Source organism: Balaenoptera acutorostrata, chromosome 2 (assembly GCF_949987535.1).
Source record: "Balaenoptera acutorostrata chromosome 2, mBalAcu1.1, whole genome shotgun sequence".
Taxonomy (NCBI): Eukaryota; Metazoa; Chordata; class Mammalia; order Artiodactyla; family Balaenopteridae; genus Balaenoptera; species Balaenoptera acutorostrata.
Window position 1 is genome coordinate 135,482,489 of NC_080065.1, and position 22,171 is coordinate 135,504,659.

Genomic DNA, 22,171 nt, shown 5'->3' on the forward strand with positions numbered 1-22,171 from the left:
AGTGCAGTAAGTGGTGGGGCTGGCTTTAGACAGGAGGAACATGAACAATTCATCTACAGTAAGAGGAGGGAAAAGTTGAGTACAGATGAAAGTGGACGAGTGGCTACCTGAGAGGGCTGGGCCACTTTGTACACTTAAAAGGATATCTTTGGGAGCAATGACCCAGGATAAAAGCTGGTGGAGTCCTAACAACATAACATTTACATATTGGTTCTGATAATACGTTCAGAAGGAGCTCAAGCAACATCTATCTATATAATGTTATAGTGAACTACCTTGAGGTTTTACCTTAGTTCATTTAGACAAATGGAAGAAGGGAGCATGCCCCACTGACCCTCATGCTAACCCTAACTCCACCCCTGGCATGCTACTCCAATCAGTCTTCATGAAACCAAACAAAAGACACTTTTCAAGCTTTTTCTGCTTTATTTCACCACACGAAGTTAAGCAATCAGGCAAAACAGTAACCTGTCATTCATAAAGACCAAGGAGTGCCTCTCATTCCCAAAAGGGACCAAAAAGGCTGTTTCTTTACAAATATGCATGACATTTAGCTCATTAAACAGTTTGAACAAAAGAAAACTCTGGTGGGCTAATCAAATCACAAATTCAAATTAACTTAGCTTTAAGTTTCCAAAATTGTAGTTTCTAGTGCTAATGACATCTAATTTGCCTGCAGTGGTGCACACTGACTATACTTTAAAAATCTTGCACCTAATCGAACATAAAAAAGGAACAAATAAAATTCCAAATTCACCAGCTGCAGGTATTGAACCATTTCTACTAACACACGGATACTGAACCATTTCTACTAACACACGGAAGTACCAGCTTGCACTGAAAACTATCTTGAGGAACCATTAAATCAATGGCTCTGTTATTCTGCAAGTTAATTTGGCTTCTGAGGAAAAAATTCTATGATCAAAAGTGTTCTTGTGTTTCTGTGTCACATGGGGGTGATGAGACCCATTACTTCAACATTATTATTTCTGGGAACAAACACCAGCTATATGCCATAAACACGTAACTGTGTGTAGTCTATGCAAATGTGTAAACATAGGAAGCTATCCTCTACCTTGAGGCTCATCTCCTCCACTGGCAAATACGGAGCACTCACGTCACAGGAGGCTGTAGTGGGGAGTGAAATAAAAATTAATTTGACACTTTGTGGGGTCACAAAAAGTTAAGCAATTTCTATAGTCTGCAGAGGTGTCATTATACAACACCCTGCCCCAACTCCTAACAGGCTAAGCCTTATTACTGTCAAAATATTGGAGACATGAGTGTTTTTTTCTTATACCGCAGCATATATATTACTCTGTGGAATACTGTTTCATAATATTGGCTTGATCTTAAAGAGTAGTATTTAGTGTCTTTCAGAGGCTTCCTAAATATTTTTATCTTCCAAGGGGAGCTGAAAAGTAACTATGTCCTGTCTGTACTCTAGATGACTATATATACCTTTAATTTTTTTTTTTTAAACTAAAGGCTTGAACTTAAAAACAAAACCAGAATAAACAGGAAATTTCTCTTTCCCCAAAAGTCTGTTGGCTGCTTGCTAACAATACATTTACAGAAAATGTGGTGCAGGTGGTGGTCCACTTTGTCAAGTCTCAGTTGAGAAAACATCACAGAAATTAAGGTTAGCAACCCAACTCCAGGGTACCAAGTGAAAACAGCATGTGTGCTGTTAGGCAAGTATTCTTTATGATTTATGGTCAAAATGCTCTTATTTGACAAACCGTATGATAAAAGTCTTAAATGCAGGAAGGGAGAAGGTTCTTTTTCTGAATATCCAGTTTTGGATTCAAGAGATTACAAAATGTTAACTTCCCCTTCAAATCAATGGAAAGAACATTAGTTCAGATCATGATAAACATCTAACATTTAAAATGTTTTCTGCATTCCAGAAGTGAACTTGTCCACCAAGTTTTCTTTGGGCTCTTTCCAGGTCCCCAGTACTCAGAACAACTTATTGAGTTAAAGAGGCCGAGCCGAAGAGAAGCGTAGGGAGTAAGACATAAAGCCTGGCTCGCTGCGGCAGCATCAGTCCCTGGATATTGTGGCAACAGTTAAAACGAACAGAATTTGCCACCCCCTTGACATGACATGTAATTGCTTGCTTCTCAAAATCTTCCTAGAAGAAAAAGTTCTGTATTCTACTGGGAAGAAATTTTTTAAGAGCAATTAATAAATAAGTATCCTATATCCACTTAAAAGAAGGCAAATTAAGGTGCCTTAACTATTTCACAGGTTTTTCCAATCATCACAAAACTAAAGACAACATGACGATTCTATTATCCTGTCAAATGGATGGGAGCCAAGACGGCAAGTGAAGGGATATGTTTAGAGTTCTAGATTATATCTAGTGGAATGCAAAAAGCAGCTGGTATACTGAGACCAATGCTGGGTCATCAATAGCGGGCCTACCTTTCGGTTATTTTAAGTTTCATCTGTGAGACTGTGATCCTTTATGAGATCAGATCGGGAGATAGTATGGTCAGTTTCTCAAGTGGTCAATCGAATGCCACTCCAAGGAACAGCCACCCCCTTTCTTGGGATGGAACTATGCTGTTGTTAGTCAACGTGCAGGGTTCAGTGAGGGAGACACAGACTTACGGGTGCTAACAGAAGAGAGGGCCAGAGGAACAGCAGTCACCCTGTGTTCCTAATGCCTTGCCTATGCCCCCAACCTCCTAGGAAGAGGATTCAGTAGTGCACGGGTACATCATTATAAACAAGGCCTAACGAAGCAGCGGCTTCCACATTTTAACGCGGGTTCGTGATGATACTGTCCTGTGGGATCTGCCCGCCAGTGGAACACTTTAAGGAAGAAGCGGGCCCAAGCTGAGTTCCACATGCTGGGTGAGCCAGATGACCTCTGTACCCTGGTCAGCTTCTTCGATGGGGCGGATGGGGGTGGCCAGGTTTTTAAAATCGTGCTTCATCTTAAAGCACACGGTCACTTCGCCCTCCTCACGCTGTGGCGTCACTTTGATGAAAATACCCACTTTGTTGGCCTTTCTGAAGGCTATGATGCTATGGAAGGAAATAAGCATAGTATTAGGCAGGTCACAAGTCAGCCAAGCCTGTTAGACTCACAGTCATTTTATGCCCCACCGGAAATCTCTGTTGACAAGATATGACCACCATCCCGTTTGTCAACAATGAAGAGTTTCTTCAGCAAAATGCTGACCTCCTTATTTTTTTAATATTACAACAGTAAAATATAGTCATAAAAATTTTAAATGGGGAAAAGTAAGTCTTTCCTCTTATTTTCCTCTTCAGTACACAGAGAACAACTGTAAACGGTTTGGCTCTTAACCTACCAAATATTTTTCTGTGCACTTACACTTTTCTGCTTTTTTAACCAACACAAAAGGGACACACACTATTCTGTAACATGCTTTTTTTCACTGTTTATCACAAACACCTGTCCATACTGGTATATATAGGTCTTCTCCATTCTACTTAATGGGTGCATAGTGACCATAATTAGTATACACCGATTTCCTCTGTTATAAACATCCCTTCACATTAACCTTTATATACATATGGTATTATTTCTGTAGGATATAGACGGATGCTAACTTGGAGCTTTAAAGGAATTTCTGGGATACCATAAATCAGTGTGTTTTGTAAATAGAGTCTGTAAATTAGGAATTTTTAGAATAGGAAAGAATCTCTTTAGTTGAAGTTTCCATTTCAGTTTTCTGATATGCACTTGAAGTTTGTGTTTAAATAACTTAGCTTCAAAAAGTCAAAAGGCAACGAAATAAACAGAACTTGATCTACTATCCAGATGATACTCAATTACTTTAAGAAAAGTTACTGAAATCAAATATGTACATATTATCCAGTATTAGTACTATTAATTTCCAGATATCTGGAAGTCCTATAAAGTACAATAATGTGGAATATAATTAGTTCAATCTTTCATTAATCTGTCATGTAATCTGACTGGAATTTATCTCAGATCATCTTTCCAGAAGTTCACCTTGGCTTAACAAATTTCTGTACTTAAATTAATATAATTTATATAAAGCAAGGATTATAGAGAATGCATTTTGTATTATACTAACACAATCATTTTGTAGTAACTAATCAAACCTTTGATTTACATCAGATTCATTTTAAAAATTCAGTTCAAAAATAGCAAAAAAGAAAAAGTCTTTCTAGCCTTAATTTCCCAGGCAACCACTGATGCCTGGGAAGCTTTTTTTAAAAAAATTCAGATTCCTGGTGCCTACCTAGACCTGTTAAAGAGAAGCTGTGGGGTCCGGTACTCTATACAGAATTAAAAATAAAAAAAAATAAAACAGAACACCCATGCTGGTGCTTTCTGAAGTTCACCCGAGTTTGGTAATCACCATACTAACCTCCTCTTTGCCCTCACTTTGTTTTTCTAATTTGTCCCATGTTATTTCTTCTTTCCGGGATCTTGCGGAGGGAGCTTTTTGATCATTCTGTTAAAAAACCTTAAATGTTCCCTACACCAGTGTATTACATGCTATTGCTTTTCAGCTCCAAGCCCACTTTCTGCAGCCGGCTTTGTGACACAGGATTCTGCAAACCACATTTCTGCTTGGTAGGCTGGCTCCTCACCAGGCTCCCTTTAGGGGCTCTAACGGAGACCAGAGGCCCCCCGGTGAGCTTCCTGTCTGCATGCAGCTCCTGTGCGCAGCACTCCAGCGATGCCTCTTCACTCAGGAAGTGGCAGTATCCAGGTTTTCCAACTGCATAACCAGCTTCAGCATGCCACCCCTCCTCTGGCACCCTGTGATGCCAGCACCAGTCAGGCAGTGTCCCCGCTCCCATTTCCCAGGGGTCTGAGTTTCAGCTCCATGGGGCTCCTCCTTCAAGCTTCTAAATTTGAATCATTTAAACCATTTCCCTTTGTTCCCTCAGCCCTCGGAGTGGTAAATGCTTCATAAAATTACCATCTCTGGGATATTTCAGATTTCTTCTTAACCTTTGAAGTTACCCAGTTAACAAGTCTTTACATTAAATTCTCTCTGTTCAAATAACTGATGTGACTTCTGCTTTTAGACTGGAACCTGACTGATGTATTCCTCTTCTGGGAAAGGTTTGGTTTTTTACTTCTCAGTTATTAGGTATGAGACAGTAAAATCTGTTACTCTAAGAGGGAAAGGTTGGGGGGCAGGTGGACAAATCCAATGGTAAATCTTTGGGGATAGAATACTATATCCTGTCCACAACCATTAACAACCATACACTTGAAAACTTTTTAACACAGGAAACATAGGTTAAGAAAACTGTGCTTACAGAATGATCCCAATGATGGAAATGTTAATGGTGCTTATCTCTGGTGGTGAGATTTTATTTTCTTCTTCATGGTTTTATACATAAATATAAATATATATTCACCAAATTTCTATAGTAATTATTTTTATAAATAGGAAGAAAAAATTACTTTAAAAATTCAGATAAGAAAATTTAGATCTATGAGTGGGCCTCGTGTACCAGCCAGTTGTGGCGTGTGTGTGTGTGTGTGTGTGTGACCAAAGGATCACTCACTCAGGATCATCCTGAAAGTCCTGGGGTTCTGCCAACTCATCATACTCTGCTGCTGCATCCTTGCCGGCTAAAACAAGCTCTTTGGGAGGCACCACCACCTGGAGAGCAACACAAAGAGGGCTGCCTGAGAAGGAATCAGTGCGTTGTAGAACATTCATTCAATGGGATACAGAAAAGTATTGCCCTGACCTAGACATGCAGAAGTAAGCAGCAAGTTTCAAGAAACATACATTATTTCACTTATAAAAAGTTTAACAAATATATTGTTTGGTCATTTCTGATAAAAATATAAGAACAAAGAAATTTAAGGGAATGGTAAAGTCAGGTGAGTGCTTACTTCACTGGGGCTGCTAAGGGGAATTTAAGTGGGCAGGATGCGGGGGCTTCAATTGTGTCTTTAATGTTTTATTTCTTAAGGGGCTGGGGGAATATGGGTGTTTGCTATATTATTCTTTATGCTTTGTGGTATATCTGAAACAGTTCTTCATTTTTTTTAAAAAAGAAAAAACATAATGTGAAACAGTGGTTCCAACATATTTTCTGAAATGCAGATATTGGGTATGTTTATGGCCATGAAAAACAGTTAAGCATTCTTTACACTTAGCCTTATGTTGTAACTAGGCTTCAACTTTGCTATGTTAGAAGTTAACAGATAACAATGTAAACAACATTCCTAATTATGGATATAAATGTGGCCGGGGAGCTGTAAAGAGAGAGAAAAACGGCAAATCCATAAGCTGGGTATACTCATCAGGCACTTATTTCTGTCTCTGTCCTCACTGGCACAGCTTATTAGTGTTATTTTAAAAAGGAACAAAAAAAAAAGAAAAAAAAAAAAGGAGCAAGGACAGATGAGTGTCATCTCTCTTTGGAAGTGATGCTAGTAAATGAAATCATTAAAAAGAAGAAGTAAAAAAAAAAGATAAATTCTCTAATAAGTATAACTTGAATAACAGCTAATTAAAGATACAAGCATCCTTTCTACCAACTTCTGTTACGAGTATCATGCTGAATTATGAGTCAGTAATAGATGGTCTATAGAGAAAAGTTCTTGCTCTAAAATTTCAAGTACTAGATGAATCATGAAGTAGCAAAATGTAGAAAGGCCTCATTTCATTCACTCAACCAACGAGAGTCAAAATCACCTATTTTAATATTTAGTACTTAGACTTCCCTGGTGGCGCAGTGGTTAAGAATCCGCCTGCCAGGGCTTCCCTGGTGGCGCAGTGGTTGAGAATCTGCCTGCTAATGCAGGGGACACGGGTTCGAGCCCTGGTCTGGGAAGATCCCACATGCCACGGAGCAGCTGGGCCCGTGAGCCACAACTACTGAGCCTGCGCGTCTGGAGCCTGTGCCCCGCAACGGGAGGGGCCGCGATAGTGAAAGGCCCGCGCACCGCGATGAAGAGCGGCCCCCGCACCGCGATGAAGAGTGGCCCCCCACTTGCCGCAACTAGAGAAAGCCCTCGCACGAACCGAAGACCCAACACAGCCAAAAATAAATAAATAAATAAATAAAGTAGCTATACAATTAAAAAAAAAAAAAAGAATCCGCCTGCCAATGCAGAGGATACGGGTTCGATCCCTGGTCCAGGAAGATCCCACATGCTGCAGAGCAACTAAGCCCGGGCGCCACAACTACTGAGCCTGCACGCCACAACTACTGAGCAAGTGAGCCGCAACTACTGAAGCCACGCACCTAGAACCCATGCTCCGCAACAAGAGAAGCCACCACAATGAGAAGCCCGCACACCGCAACGGAGAGTAGCCCCCGCTCACCGCAACCAGAGAAAGCCCGTGTGCAGCAATGAAGACCCAACACAGCCAATAAATAAATAAATAAATAAATGAATTGACTATTAAAAAAAAATATTTAGTGCTATGTATACTCTGTGTAAGCAGAGGGCATCTAGTGGAGGCACACCAGCTTTTAAAAGGAAATGTTATTTCCTTTGTGTCTTGAAAAATGAGTATGGGGGCTTCTCTGGTGGCGCAGCGGTTGAGAGTCTGCCTGCCAATGCAGGGGACACGGGTTCGAGCCCTGGTCTGGGAGGATCCCGCATGCCGCGGAGCGACTGGGCCCGTGAGCCACAGTTGCTGAGCCTGCGCGTCTGGAGCCTGTGCTCCGCAACGGGAGAGGCCGCGATAGTGAGAGGTCCGCGCACCGCGATGAAGGGTGGCCCCCGCTTGCCACACTAGAGAAAGCCCTCGCACAGAAACGAAGACCCAACACAGCCATAAATAAATAAGTAAATAAATTAATTTAAAAAAAAAATGAGTATGCATCAGGCAGAAAGAGAGGTGTGGCCCATGTATGGGGAGTGGGGATGGGAAGGAGGAATTCTAGATAAAATGAATAGCATATGCAGTCCTCCAGAAGCATGAAAGTTTATAACCCATTGGATATGCTTGGATCTCAACCATTAATAGGCACAATTTCGAGAATGCTAGATTTGGGGGTTTCAGGGAAGATCATCCTGGAAGAAAAGAGATTGGTGAGGACAGCAGGGAGCTCTTAAGCTATGCCAAGGAATGTGGACTTCATCCCAACGTCAGAGGGACAGCAAACAAGCTGCATGCCATGATCAAAGTGAGATCTTAGAAAGAGCACCCTCGTGGCAAGATGGAAGATGGGCTGGCACGGAAGTGGGGCTGAAGAAAAAACAGGGGCTTAGGAGGCTACTGTCACAGTCCACGTAAGAAACGATGAGACCTTCAAAAAGGGCAGTGGCAGTGTGCCTGCGGATGAAGTAAAAAAACTCAAGAGGTGAAATCAGAAGAACCTGATGACTGTTTGGATGTGAAAATGAGACAGTGGGGAGTCCTTTAAGCCAGGGCAAATGAGGCCACTCCAGGAGAAGTCAGGGTTACTCAGGATGAGGCAAAGCGTTCCTACCTTAGCAGTGCTGTTCATATTATCAGGGTCCCCCTCCTCGTACTCCAACAGAGTCACGTGGGTGAGGTTTTCCACTGGGTTCGTAAGAGTCAGGAGGACCTGGCTCTCCTGGGGAAAAGGCAAGGCATCTTTCAGACATGTTCCACTGCTGCCACCTAGGTCCACTTCCTTAGCTGCTTAGACCACAAAATCATCACCCCCTCCGCCCTCCAAGTCCCCCACCATTACTCTTGAACAGTAACACCCACCTGTGCCTCTACATCACTGCATTCTCAAAGCGCTCACTAACTCCTATTCTGTTACTTACATGCTAGTCTACATACTCTCTGGAGCTGCTATTTCACCGAGGAAATCGAATAGATCCCACAGAAAGGGCCAGTTATTGGATGCAGAAATTCTGAGAAATACACATTATCTAAGTGATTGTTTAAAGTTCACAACTCTTGCCCTACCCAGGTTGCCACTTAAGGACTAAAAAGAAGGAAGCCCTCATACATAAAATATGGGAGCCACAGGCTAGCCAGATATATTAGCATAGAAAAAAATGCCACATCAAGACTGTAAAAGGCTTTTAAGATTTCTTGAACCATAATTTGCCCTTGTTTGGTATGCTCTTTACATTAGCAAAAAAAAAAAAAAAAAAAAAATTAAAATGAACAGGGACTATAAATGTGTCTTTATGAGCAGCATGAAAGAACTAAGACGCTGCTGCAGAACACTGTGCAATTCACTGGGGTGTCTGTGTGTGGGAGATAAGGACCTCAAAGAAGAGAGGGGCTGTGGTAAAGAAGAAATCTAGCTGACTCCTGATATCTCACACATACACACACATGAGGTGGTGGAGAATCTCCTGGCTGGAGGAGAGCTGAAGATGCCTGTGGGGTCTAACATCTCCTTTCTTTCCCTGCCATGATTCTACCTCAATGTAATGTGCACACTGCTCCTTCTGCATATATTTCAAAGGTGCTGTTATCAAGAATCCCAGCTTAAGGACACTTAAAATCTCAATCCCTTTATTATTTCAAACTTTCTTCTTTATCCCTTGTTCGTTGCATCCCATGTCAAATACACACAGCCACCACATACACATATGCACACATCTTTGATCAATTAATTCTTTCTCTTCCCGTAAATAAGCATGGTACTAACCTTCATGTAGCGAAGGTTGGGAATTGACATGATTCTCACTTCTGGGATATAATTGCTATGCGTGAATAAAAAAATGCATTAATGGTCATTGGAGTCTCTTAAAATTGTTACTTTATTTTTTTAAAGCTAGTGCAGCAAAGAAACGATTTCTTCACGTTAATTAGAACATGTCAGAGAAAATTTTAAAGAATCATACCACTACGATAAGAACTTAAGATATGAAACCAAACTGGTAATGAATTCTTTCTGAAATCTTACGTATACCTCTAGTTTACAGCCTATATACGTGTGTGCATCATGGCAGATATCTCTACCTTATATACTGATTAGATATATTTTTTGAGATTTTTATTAACTCATTTTTGTAAATCTATAGGCAACTGGTTACAAGATCCAAGACTGATTTAATAATACATTGTAGGGGTATAAAAACACTACCACATACTTACCACTTTTATATAGCACTTACTATGTGTAACATTTGAAGTATGTTACAAATATTAACTCATGTAATCTTCACTGCAACTGCGTAAAATAGATATTACTATTATCCCCATTATAAAGAGGAAGAAACTAGGCTTGGGAGAAGTAGCTTGCTGGTAAGCGGCCAGCATTCAAATCTAGGCAGTCTGGCTGCAGGGTCCTTGCTCTTAACCACTATGTTATGCTACCTCTCTAAATAAGAATAGAATTTTGTACTTATATGTGTTTGTTCTGGACTCAAAACCTCAAAACCCAGGTTCAAATTCCAGCTTAGTGTTTATATACCAAGATACTTCTTTGTAAAGAGCAGGGCAAGATATTTACCTCTTTGTGCCTCGGTTATAAAATGAGAACATTGAAAGTACCTTTATCTTGAGGTTATTGTGAAGAATAAATTAAATAATAGTGCAAAAAGTGCTTGGAACAAAGCATGCATAAATGTTATCGTGCATATATTAACGTAAGACAAAATCTATTGCAGAAACACTACAAGTGGGCAGGGGTAGGAGTGCATCTTAGCATTAAGGTATTTTAACTTCTTACTAGGTATTTTTCATGACAGTCATCAGAACTACCTGAGTAACTTGATACAAATTCAAGAGCCCCACTATCAAGGATTTGGATTTAGCTGGTCTGATGTGTGACCGGAACATATGTATTAAGATTCCCCGGTGACTCTGCCATGATTCCAGAAGAAAAGCACTTTTTTTCAAAGCAATCTTAAGAAATTGATGCAAAGCACATCCTGCCATTCAGGATTTCTGTAATGAGTGTAATTCTTAATTAAGAAAGGAGTTCGTACCACACTTCACATGCCATTTTTGTAGTCCTAACCAGTCAGGCATTAAATAACAGTTGGGAAAACAGAACATACTGTACGGCGATTTACAGTTACAAAGCATTTGTGAACACATAGCTCATTTGATCCTTCTCAACAACCACAAGAGAGAGGCAGGACTGGTGTTATGCCCATTTCAGAGATAAGGGAAATCAGTTTAGACAAATTCTGTAAGTGCCAGAACCCATATCTGGCCCTCCTAGTTTCTTCCTCCTAAGTCATGAGACCAGCACTTCTCTGCCATTTTGACTGCCAATGATTTCTTTTTAATTGTTGCATAATATTCTACCTGAGTGTATCTCAATTTAATCAATTATTTCTTTAATGGTTAATCAGTTTGACATTAAAATTGTTTCCAGCTTTTTGCCTTTAAAATGTTATAACATACATCTTTATAAATGTATCTTTATGTATTGGTCTTTATATATTGCTTTGTTTCTACAGAATAGATTCCTGAGATAGTACTACCAGGTTAAAAGGTCTATGTCATTTTGTCTTGATATTCCAGGTCTCTCTCCAAAAAAAGACTCTAGCAATTCAGTCTACCAACAATGTATGCAAGTGTGTTTACCCACACGCTCACGAGCACTCAATACTACTTATTATTTAAAATTTTTCCTATCAAGTCTCAGCATCTTTCCATATATTTACCGGCCATTTGGAATTTCTCTTCTGTGAGCTACATGTTCAAATCCTTTGCCCTACCTCATCCCCCCACAACAAGCCCATTCCAGAGATATTCAACTTTTATTTATCATGGAGTAGCAAATATTCTTTCTTGCTCTACCGTCTCAGGACTTTGTTGTCAATTTTGGTTTTTACAACTCATATCTTTCTGCTAACGTCAGAGCTGGCTACTTTCCTTAGTGGCTTCTGGGCTTCCTGCCTTACTTGGGAAGGGCTCTCTCACCCTAAAGTCAAGACAATAGTTTCCTAATTTTTCTTGTTTCATAGATGATTTTCATACACAAAATTCCCTTCTACTGACAAGTCTCAGTGAGTTAATGCTAATTTAATCACTTTTATCCCACTCAACAAAGCATTATCAGAACACAGTTAAATAGCATGAACATTGTTACAGGGATATTCTTCCATCTGATATATTTTATTAATTTTTTTAAGAGGTCATTCCCAAACGGAGGTACTTTATCATTTGTGATGAATGACTAGTGACTCTCCAACCAGCAACATACCACATTGCCACAAACCATACTATCACGTGCCCTGATATAACACCCTGGATTCTGTGTCTGTATATTTGCCTTAAACTTCCTGGTATGTATTTCAAAACCAAAACAGGAACAAAACAGCAAGATTATTCTGAGGTAGTTTCTCTTTCCTTTTCTAAGCCAAGAGTAAGCACATGTCACAGTGAAAAAACAGAAAAAAAAAACAGTAACCCAAAACACCAATCCCAAATACTCACACAGCAACCAGCTGGATTTTGAATTTGATAGATGTTGGATTAAATTCGGGCTTGCTCAGATTATGTTCACATTTCTAAAACGAAAAAAATATGTATCAGAGGAAAACAGGAACACACTCTGCTGATCCAGAGACCTGCCAAATCCAGAAGCATAGCATTTACTACAGTTTGGATTTATTTTGCTGCAAGATCACAGATGTTTTGAAATAGAGTGTATACTACCCATAACCAAAATACACAAAAGATGTTTTGGACTTCTGGAAATATGCAACCACACTATCAAATATTAATAACCTTGTAGTGCTTCAAAACTACTGAAATAATAACACAGACTTATTAAGCGTGAACGATGTGGATTTTTCTGAGTTTTCCTCTTCCTTGTTTTGTTTGTTTTTTTGCCCATGCCTTGCGGCATGCGGGATCTTAGTTCCCTGACCAGGGATTGAACCCATGTCCCCTGCAGTGGCAATGTGGAGTCTTAACCACCTGACCGCCAGGGAAGTCCCTTCCTTGTTTTCTTTTATATTATTAGTCCTTTTTAATTTCCTTTCTACTAGCCTAAAAGATATATATTCTTGGTTTAAATGAATTTAAACATCACATCAACTTTATGAGGTAGGGGTAGGTACTATAATTATTATTGTCCCTATGTCACAGATGATAAAAATGGGACACAGGAAAGGTATATAATCTGTGTAAACTTCAGAGCCAGTAAGACTTGGAGCTGGGATTTAAACCCAAGTGGGGTGATTCCAGATCTCATGCTTTAAAATACAGTAACAACAACAACAAAAAATACAGTAACAATTACTTGCTTACTTTCTTCAATGGGTTCCACATGCATCCGGTTAAAACATTTTTTTTAATGGTATAAAAAAGAAACAGTGTAAAGATACCAGTTACCTGTCCCACTGTTCCTCTCCCCAGAGCCAACAAGCTTCTCATGTGTTTTCTTACAGATAGCTGATGCGCATAGAAGTATACACATACATCACCTTTCTTTTTCACAATAACACAAAAGAGAACATTATATATTCTTCTGCCTTTTTCACTGAATCGATCTTGGAATGACATACCAGCACACACAGATGTACCTCTGTGTCCTACTGTAATGATTTCCGTAACTTATGTAACCAGACCCACATTGATAAATGTTTCCTTGAGTTTGCTACTACAAATAATGCAGCAATGAGTAATCTTGTATGCAAATCACTTCCCACACGTATAAATGTATCTGTAGGATAACTTCCTAAAAGTGGGTGCATGCATTTATTATTTTGATGGATACTGCCAAACTGCTAACTTTTGCCAATCTGATGATTATGAAATGGTTTCTCACTGTAGTTTTAATATACATTTCCCTGATTACTGTACATGTTTGCGTATCTTTCCTATTTATTGGGTATTGGGATTTCCTCTGCCATAAATTGCAAGTTAGTACCTACTTGTTATTTTTATACTGGGTATCTTTTCCTTACTGATTTGCTATACTTCTTTACATATTCTGGATACTAATTGTCAATTATATACCTTACAAATTACTTTTTTCAGTCTATGGCCTATGTTTTCATTTCTTTACGGGTTTTCTTTGGAATGGGGGTATAAACTTTACTTTTAATGTGTCAAATATATAACTTTTCCTTTATGGTTTGTCTTATTTTCTGACTACTCCCTTAACTAGAAGCCATAAAAAATATTCTCCCATATTTCCTTCTAGACATACTGGTCATCATATTTACTCTTTAAAGTTTCCAATGCTCCTGAAATTGACTTTTGTGTATGATGAGTTAGAGACCCAATTTTATTTTTTTTTCATAGATTCATTTGACCTAGCAAAATTTCAATAGTATTCTTTCCCCAGTGACCTGCAAGGCCATATTTAGTAAAATCAAGTTTCCTCACATGCATGAGTCTGTTTCTGCTTTCTCTATTCTGTTCCAACAGTCTATTAATCGAACATACACAAATATTTTTTATGTTTAAATATATATTTATTTTCCCTCTTTTCTTATACAAAAAGTTATGTAACTGCTGCGCACCCTGCTTTTTGCATTTAAAAATACATCCCACATTAGTACATTCTGTTTTATATTTTGGTACTCATTGAGTGGATGTACCCTAACCTCTATATATTTTGGTTGGTAGAGGTGTACCTTCAGGGTAGACTCCTAGAAGTGAGATCGATGGGTCAATACGAAACTGATTTTTTGCCTGCTGGATCTGTCCGTTTCTGACAGACAGGTGTTGAAGACTCCAACTACGATGGTGGACTCATCTATTTCTCCTGCAGTTCTATCAGGTTTTGCCTCACACAGTTTGACACTCTACTGTTCAGCACATACACGTTAAGAATTGTTACATCTTCTTGGAGAACTGACCCCTTTACCGTTGTGTAATACCCTTCTTTATCCCTCGTAACTGTCCTTACTTTGTAGTCTGTTCTGTCTGAAATTAATATGGCTACTCTTGCTTCCTTTCAATTAGTATTGACATGGTATATTTTTCTCCATTTACTTTTTTTTTAATTTTTGAATTTATTTTTTTATACAGCAGGTTCTTATTAGTCATCAATTTTATACACATCAGTGTATACATGTCAATCCCAATCGCCCAATTCATCACACCACCATTCCCCCCACACCGTGCCTTTCCCCCTTGGTGTCCATACGTTTGTTCTCTACATCTGTGTCTCAACTTTTGCCCTGCAAACCGGTTCATCTGTACCATTTTTCTAGGTTCCACATACATGCGTTAATATATGATATTTTTCTCTTTCTGACTTACTTCACTCTGTATCAGTCTCTAGATCCATCCACGTCTCAACAAATGACCCAATTTCGTTCCTTTTTATGGCTGAGTAATATTCCACTGTATATGTACCACAACTTCTTTATCCATTCATCTGTCGATGGGCATTTAGGTTGCTTCCATGACCTGGCTATTGTAAATAGTGCTGCAATGAACATTGGGGTGAATGTGTCTTTTTGAATTATGGTTTTTCTCTGGGTATATGCCCAGTAGTGGGATTGCTGGATCATATGGTAATTCTATTTTTAGTTTTTTAAGGAACCTCCATACTGCTCTCCATAGTGGCTGTATCAATTTACATTCCCACCAACAGTGTAAGAGGGTTCCCTTTTCTCCACACCCTCTCCAGCATTTTTTCTTTGTAGATCTTTCTGGTGAGGCCCATTCTAACTGGTGTGCTGATACCTCATTGTAGTTTTTTTTTTTTTTTTTTTTTTTTTTTTTTATAAATTTATTTATTTATTTATTTATTTATTTTTGGTTGTGTTGGGTCTTCGATTCTGTGCGAGGGCTTTCTCTAGTTGCGGTGAGCGGGGGCCACTCTTCATCGCGGTGCGCGGGCCTCTCACTATCGCGGCCTCTCCTGTTGCGGAGCACAGGCTCCAGACGCGCAGGCTCAGCAGTTGTGGCTCACGGGCCCAGTTGCTCCGTGGCATGTGGGATCTTCCCAGACCAGGGCTCGAACCCGTGTCCCCTGCATTGGCAGGCGGATTCTCAACCACTACACCACCAGGGAAGCCCCTCATTGTAGTTTTGATTTGCATTTCTCTAATAATCAGTGATGTTGAGCAGCTTTTCACGTGCTTCCTGACCATCTGTATGTCTTCTTTGGAGAAATGTCTATTTAGGTCTTCTGCCCATTTTTGGATTTCTCCATTTACTTTTTTTTTTTTTAATTTTATTTATTTATTTTTGGCTGTGTTGGGTCTTCGCCTCTGTGCGAGGGCTTTCTCCAGTTGTGTGTGGCAAGTGGGGGCCACTCTTCATCGCAGTGCACAGGCCTCTCACTGTCACGGCCTCTCCCATTGCGGAGCACAGGCTCCAGGCGTGCAGGCTCAGTAGTTGTGGCTCGTGGGCCTAGCTGCTCCGTGGCATGTGGGATCTTCCCAGACCAGGGCTCGAACCCGTGTCCCCTGCATTGGCAGGCAGAATCTTAACCACTGCACCACCAGGGAAGCCCTCTCCATTTATTTTTAATCTATATGTGTCTTTATATTTAAAGTGGACTTTTCCTTTCTTTTTTTTTTTTTTATAAATTTATTTATTTATCTTTGGCTGCCTTGGGTATTCGTTGCTGCGCGCGGGCTTTTCTCTAGTTGTGGTGAGCGGGCTTCTCATTGTGGTGGCTTCTCTTGTGGCGGAGCACAGTCTCTAGGCCCGCGGGCTTCAGTAGTTGTGGCTCGTGGGCTCTAGAGCGCAGGCTCAATATTTGTGGCGCACGGGCTTAGTTGCTCCGTGGCACGTGGGATATTCCCAGACCAGGGCTCGAACCCGTGTCCCCTGCACTGGCAGGCGGATTCTCAACCACTGCGTCACCAGGGAAGCCCCTTTCTTTCTGAAAAGGTTTTTCAATATAGAAATTTTTTAACATATGCAAAAATACAGAGTAGTATTATAAATCCCTTGGTACCAGCCACCCAGCTTCAACAATTAGCAACGTGTTAGCAACAATGGCCAATCTTGTTTCACCTAGACTCTTACCCACTCCCTATGCCTGACTATTTTGAAACAAATATCGGACATCATGTCATTTCATCCTTAAACATTTTGGTATGCAGCTCTAAAAGATAAAGATACTTAAAAAAAAATAACAATACCATTATTATCCCTAAAAAAATGAATAATTATCTTAATAGCATTAAAAAATCCAGTAAATTTCCCCAAAGGTTTCACACATTTTTCTTTCCTCCCTCCCTCCTCCCCTGGTCCCTTTCTTTCTATGCTGTGTTTGAATCAGGAATTAAAGTCTATACACTGCGTTTGGTTGATAGGCCTCGTAAGTCTCTTCTAATCTAATGCTGTGTTATTTGATAATAGGAGCTACTAGTCACATGTGATTATTTAAATGAATTTCATCTTAGAAAGATTCAGGCCCTCAGCTGCACTACCATATTTCAAGTGCTCAGTAGCCACAGGTGACTAGTGGCTAACATGCTGGACTATGCAGATAAAGAACATTTCCATCACCACAGAAAAGTTCTGCTGGATGGTACTGATTGCAAAGGTTTCCTTTCCATTTTCTTTTTCATACTTTGTTTTCTTTTACAATGTTTATTTTATTTATTGAAGAAACCCTGTTGTTAGTTTCATAGATTCCCAGAGGCTTTTGCTGATTTTTCTTCTTTCTTGCTTTCTTTTAAATTGATTTTTTTTATTAGTCCTTTTTTTCCCCTCTCTACTGGCCTAAAAGCTTTATATTCTTTCAGTATTCTTTTAGGGGTTAGCAGTATGAACTTAACCTTCAAATACCCCAGCTTCCACATCTGTAAAACAAGGGTAACAACAATACCTACCTCACTGAGTTAGGGGGATTAAGTTTATCTTGAGAGTTTTAAAATAGTGCCTGGACACAGGAACGTTATCTACAAGCATTTTCTACATTTACTACATTCCAGAGGTTTTGATGCTGACCAGATGACAATTGTGTTTATTTTTGCTTTTCTCTTACACAAATGACAACTCTACAGAAAGGAATACTTACTCGGCAGCGCAGGGACCGTTTGATCAGAAGATGCTTGTGACGAGGATAGAGCTGTGAAGCACAGATTGGCTGGAAGTCAGGCTGTAAGAGGCGCTGCTGAAGGGTGGTCACTAGCATGAAAGGCAGAAACCAAGCTTGGTTTACACTGACTTGCTCAAAATCAGACGTATATGAGATAATTACACAAAATAACACTGCCTTTGTGAATAGTGCTCTTCAAAAAACTACAATACAGAAATTTGACAGACGTTTTAAAGTTCTTCAAATGATTACATCTATTTTATTTTCTACATGATTCATTTTAGTACTAACAACTATGCTATTAAAAATCTCAAAGAAAAACCCTCAAATCACAAGACATATAAGTAAAAACAGAATTAGATGTAAAATAGAAACAAAGCAGAATCATGTATAAAATTACCCTCTGTTAAATTTACTGGTCTCGTATAATAGTCTTCAGGTAGAGGTTCCACTTCATCTACAGCCTGAGCTGGCTCAACCTTGATCTCTTTCTGGTCCTCTCCTTCTTTAAGGCTAAAAGATAAAAGCCATCATTTCTCAAGGGTCCACCTCAATATCTTCAAAGTGCATGATATCAATAATTGAAGTATTACTCCATTGTAGAATATTCTTTCTGTTTAGGTTTTTCCTAAGTATGAGTATCTTCTTCCCCATTGGCAACTGTTATTAACTTTAAAACCACATTCCTTCAATATTCATTTTGATATCAGCTTTTTCCCTCAAAGCCATTCAACGTCCAAACTTACGAAAGTCCAGCAAGGGTACTGATGGTTGTACCAGCTCGTGGTCGCTGAAGCCTGGTTCCAAGACCATATTTGTCCTAAACAGAGTTCAGAAATTCCTATTAGAAATTCTACTTTTATATATCCTGTGTATCAAAATAAAGAATTTTGGGAGGGACAGCATGAGAAGCTCAGGGAAATAAGCCAAAAAAAAAAAAAAAAGCTAATTTTAAAGCTTCTTTTAAAGAGAGTAATTGTAGCCCCACATCATCTTACTCTTAAAATAATAACAAAAGCACTGAACATGGAGATTGAAACTACATTAATACAGTGAAAATGAGCAAAATGTGATAATCTAAGAATATCTAAGCTATGGCTTAGACCAGAACTATGTCGAGTATCTAAGATACACGATGAACGTCTTCTTGGAACACCAGTGATCATCTGCTAACTTCTTCAGGGTTAGCAAGAATCATAAAAGAGAACTTACCACTACATGAATAGTATGTTGCTGTAGGCCCCAAAATAGCAGCAGGTTGCAACAGAGACAAAAAATGCAGCATAAGATAGAAGCAAACTCATACAGCAGGCAGCTTATATGGGAAAGTTGGAAGAATAACACATTTAATTCAAATTCCTCTCCTAAATACACTAGTGCATATGCTGATTATACCACTGGATTGTTCAAAAAATTCACTGAGACTTCATAAAAATCTCTGGCAAATATGGATGCTTTGCAAGTTTTAATGTTTTATTAAATTCTAAACTAGATATTTTTATATGAACCTTACCAATTCTTAGGGTTTTAATGCCTTAATTCTCATGCAGAGGCAGTACAAGAAGTTAATTAACCTTTACAGGTCTCATTCCCTTCAGCGTAAAATGGGGATATACCACCTACTACACAGGATTGTTGTGAGGATTAAACAAAATAATATGTATAAAGTGCTTAGCACAGAGCTTGACATATCATTGCTATTCAATAAACATTATTTATTAAATGCCAACCTGCTTGGCTCCAAGCAAACACACAGAAAATAAAGTGTTCTGTGAGAGCAAATAAAACTTGGGGGACAATAGCAAAAGCTCCAAATCCTAATTTCTTGCTTCTAATTGGTAGTTTACAAACGAATAGAGAATGACTTTTGTAAATAATTCCTATCAAAAATTACACCTGCATATATCACTACTTATTTAACCACAAAAATGCTGTGTGTAAAAGTCAGGGTTTTTTATACTGAAGAAATATTGGAAGGGGCCAAAAAATTATGGTAACTAAAGCTGGGAAACCACTACTACCAGGATGCCAAAGGTGGGTGGGCTACAGGGTAATATGGATAAAACCTACCACTCGCCCATATTCGCCTGACTTTCTGTAATATCCGAAAGCTGTAAATGTGGGTGCCTACAAAACTAAACAGTAGCCTCTTTAGGAATGATCAGAAGAGAAAGGGGTGTGATGGAGAAAGAAACACAAAAGTACTTAAAACTCAAAGAACTCAAACAGAACTAATGATATGGCAAAAGCATAACCGCTGGACTTAGACACCTATCACCTGAGGAACCTTTTTCTGTTAGCCATCGTTCAGGAATCTAGGGACAATGGCCACTTTCTGAAACGTTCCCTGTTCTTATGCCACACTGGTCTTGATCCATGAATTGCAAACTCCTTTTTGTACCAATTTCTCACCGAAAAAGCCAAAGGCATATAGTTTCTACGCCGTGCCAGTTTCTTGCGATCTCGCTCAACCTTCTCCTTCTGAGCAAGCTGCTGGTAATATTCAATCAGTTTGTTCATCTGTAAGAAATCAAAGACTCAGTATTCGTTTCACGAAAAAGCTAACAAGAAACTTACAAAATTAATCAACTCCACTGACTAGACATATAATGAATAGACAAGACAGATTTATTAAGGTGGGCAAGTTTGCCCTCTTCTTCAAAGAGAATTTGTCTTCATTACATGCTCTATTTTCAGAATTGAAATGGAATCTTCAAGTTCAACAACAGGAAGAAATGAGCAATGAAAAGGCTTGAAAATTTCATGCTCTCTTTTCACTGCTCTCTAACTTCATTGCTTACTTCCCCTCACAACTGCTCCTATTTTCTCTGCATGACCAGAGGACCACCTACTTCCAAGGATGTGACATTTCATACTTTATTTTCTCCCACTCTCCATCACATATTTTCATTTAAAAAATATATTTTAATCATAAAAGCAATATATGATAACTGTGAAAAGTTCAAACAATATAGAAACATAAAGAATAAAAAGTGAAACTTCTCTTTTATCTCTCACGCCCAAGTCCACCCTTCCCCTCACCACAGGTATCCACCATTAGAGTTCAGATATCTTTCTTACACACTTACAGACACGGGTATGATATTATATCCTGCATACATTAAAAAAATGCATGTACAGACATATCGCTTTTATATGTGTAAAATAAATATAGCTCTTTTTATTTTTCATATAAGGGGAAAAAACATACTATTTTAACTTTTTCACTGTAAGTGCCATGAACTTTCCATTCAGTACAAATAGATCTACCTCATTCTTTTTAAAGGCTGCATCTTATTAAACGGTACAGATGTCCTAAAGGTATTTAACCATTTCCTCTGAGAGCACTTAAATGGTCCCCTGGTACCCACTCTTGTCCTCTCAATTCAGCAGTAATTATTTTTTAGAAACACTAACCTGATCCTTTCAGCTCTTTTGCTTTAAAGGCTTCTCAGACTCCTTAACTTGGTCCACATGGTTCTGCACAGTCTGACCCCAGATCTTTTCTCCATTCACCTACTGCTATGCTCCACTCTGGCACACTCGCCTTCTTGTCTATAACTTGCTTTGCTCCTTCCACTTACAAGCTCTTTGTCTATGCTGTTCCTCCGCCCTGAATTCTTTCCCTTCTCTGCCTGTCATCCTCAGATCCTAGCGCAATCCTCAGATGTGGACCTACCTAGTTGAAACTCCCCCTAATAAATGCCCACATGCACAGTTTCTCTCTCCTTCATATTACCTTGAGTTTTTCCTTTATCTGGGGATTATTTAATTGATTTTTGTTTTCCCATTAGACTTAAGCTCTATGAGGGTAAGGACCATGTATTGCTATTGTTCAGCACAATCCCTGACACACAGTATGCAGCACATGCTTGATAAGTGTTTGATAAATGAATATACATATTTTTGTGCATAAGTACAAGTATTTCTGTAGGTCAGAGTCCAGGAAGTAGATACTGCTGAGAGACCAAGAAATCTGTACTAATTTACACTAACAATAGTATATGTGAAAAGGTCAAATTCCATACATTCCCATCCAAGATATTTTCAGTATTTCTAATTTTTGCTGATGTCATAAGTGAATAATTATAAATTACTATTTAATTTGCAGTCTGTACAACTTCATTTCGATAGCATTTTATCATCTTTCTAATATTCTACTTCCAGGGGCAACAAAATCAGTTCTAATGTATACTGCAGAGATCAATTCACTGTGAACTATTAAAGGATGTCTAAATCATGATTCTATAAGCAACCACTACTGAGTCCAACGGCATCTTCCAAATTAGTGGTGTTTCCAAGAGTTAAAATG

The 22,171-nt window shown here is 39.1% G+C and overlaps 1 protein-coding gene across 1 annotated transcript in view; it reads right to left on the reverse strand.

Moving 5' to 3' along the window:
* Nucleotides 1-403: 403 nt before the first annotated feature.
* DCTN4 (dynactin subunit 4) overlaps nucleotides 404-22,171 on the reverse strand; it is a 33,007-nt gene continuing 11,239 nt past the window's right edge. The window contains exons 5-13 of the mRNA XM_007188632.3: nucleotides 20,272-20,379; nucleotides 18,606-18,679; nucleotides 18,260-18,372; nucleotides 17,839-17,948; nucleotides 12,330-12,403; nucleotides 9,583-9,637; nucleotides 8,434-8,541; nucleotides 5,539-5,636; nucleotides 404-3,039 (exon numbers count right to left, since the gene is read on the reverse strand). Coding sequence (XP_007188694.2) covers nucleotides 2,826-3,039; nucleotides 5,539-5,636; nucleotides 8,434-8,541; nucleotides 9,583-9,637; nucleotides 12,330-12,403; nucleotides 17,839-17,948; nucleotides 18,260-18,372; nucleotides 18,606-18,679; nucleotides 20,272-20,379 — 954 coding nt within the window. The 3' untranslated portion in view covers nucleotides 404-2,825. The remainder of the gene's footprint in view (nucleotides 3,040-5,538; nucleotides 5,637-8,433; nucleotides 8,542-9,582; nucleotides 9,638-12,329; nucleotides 12,404-17,838; nucleotides 17,949-18,259; nucleotides 18,373-18,605; nucleotides 18,680-20,271; nucleotides 20,380-22,171) is intronic.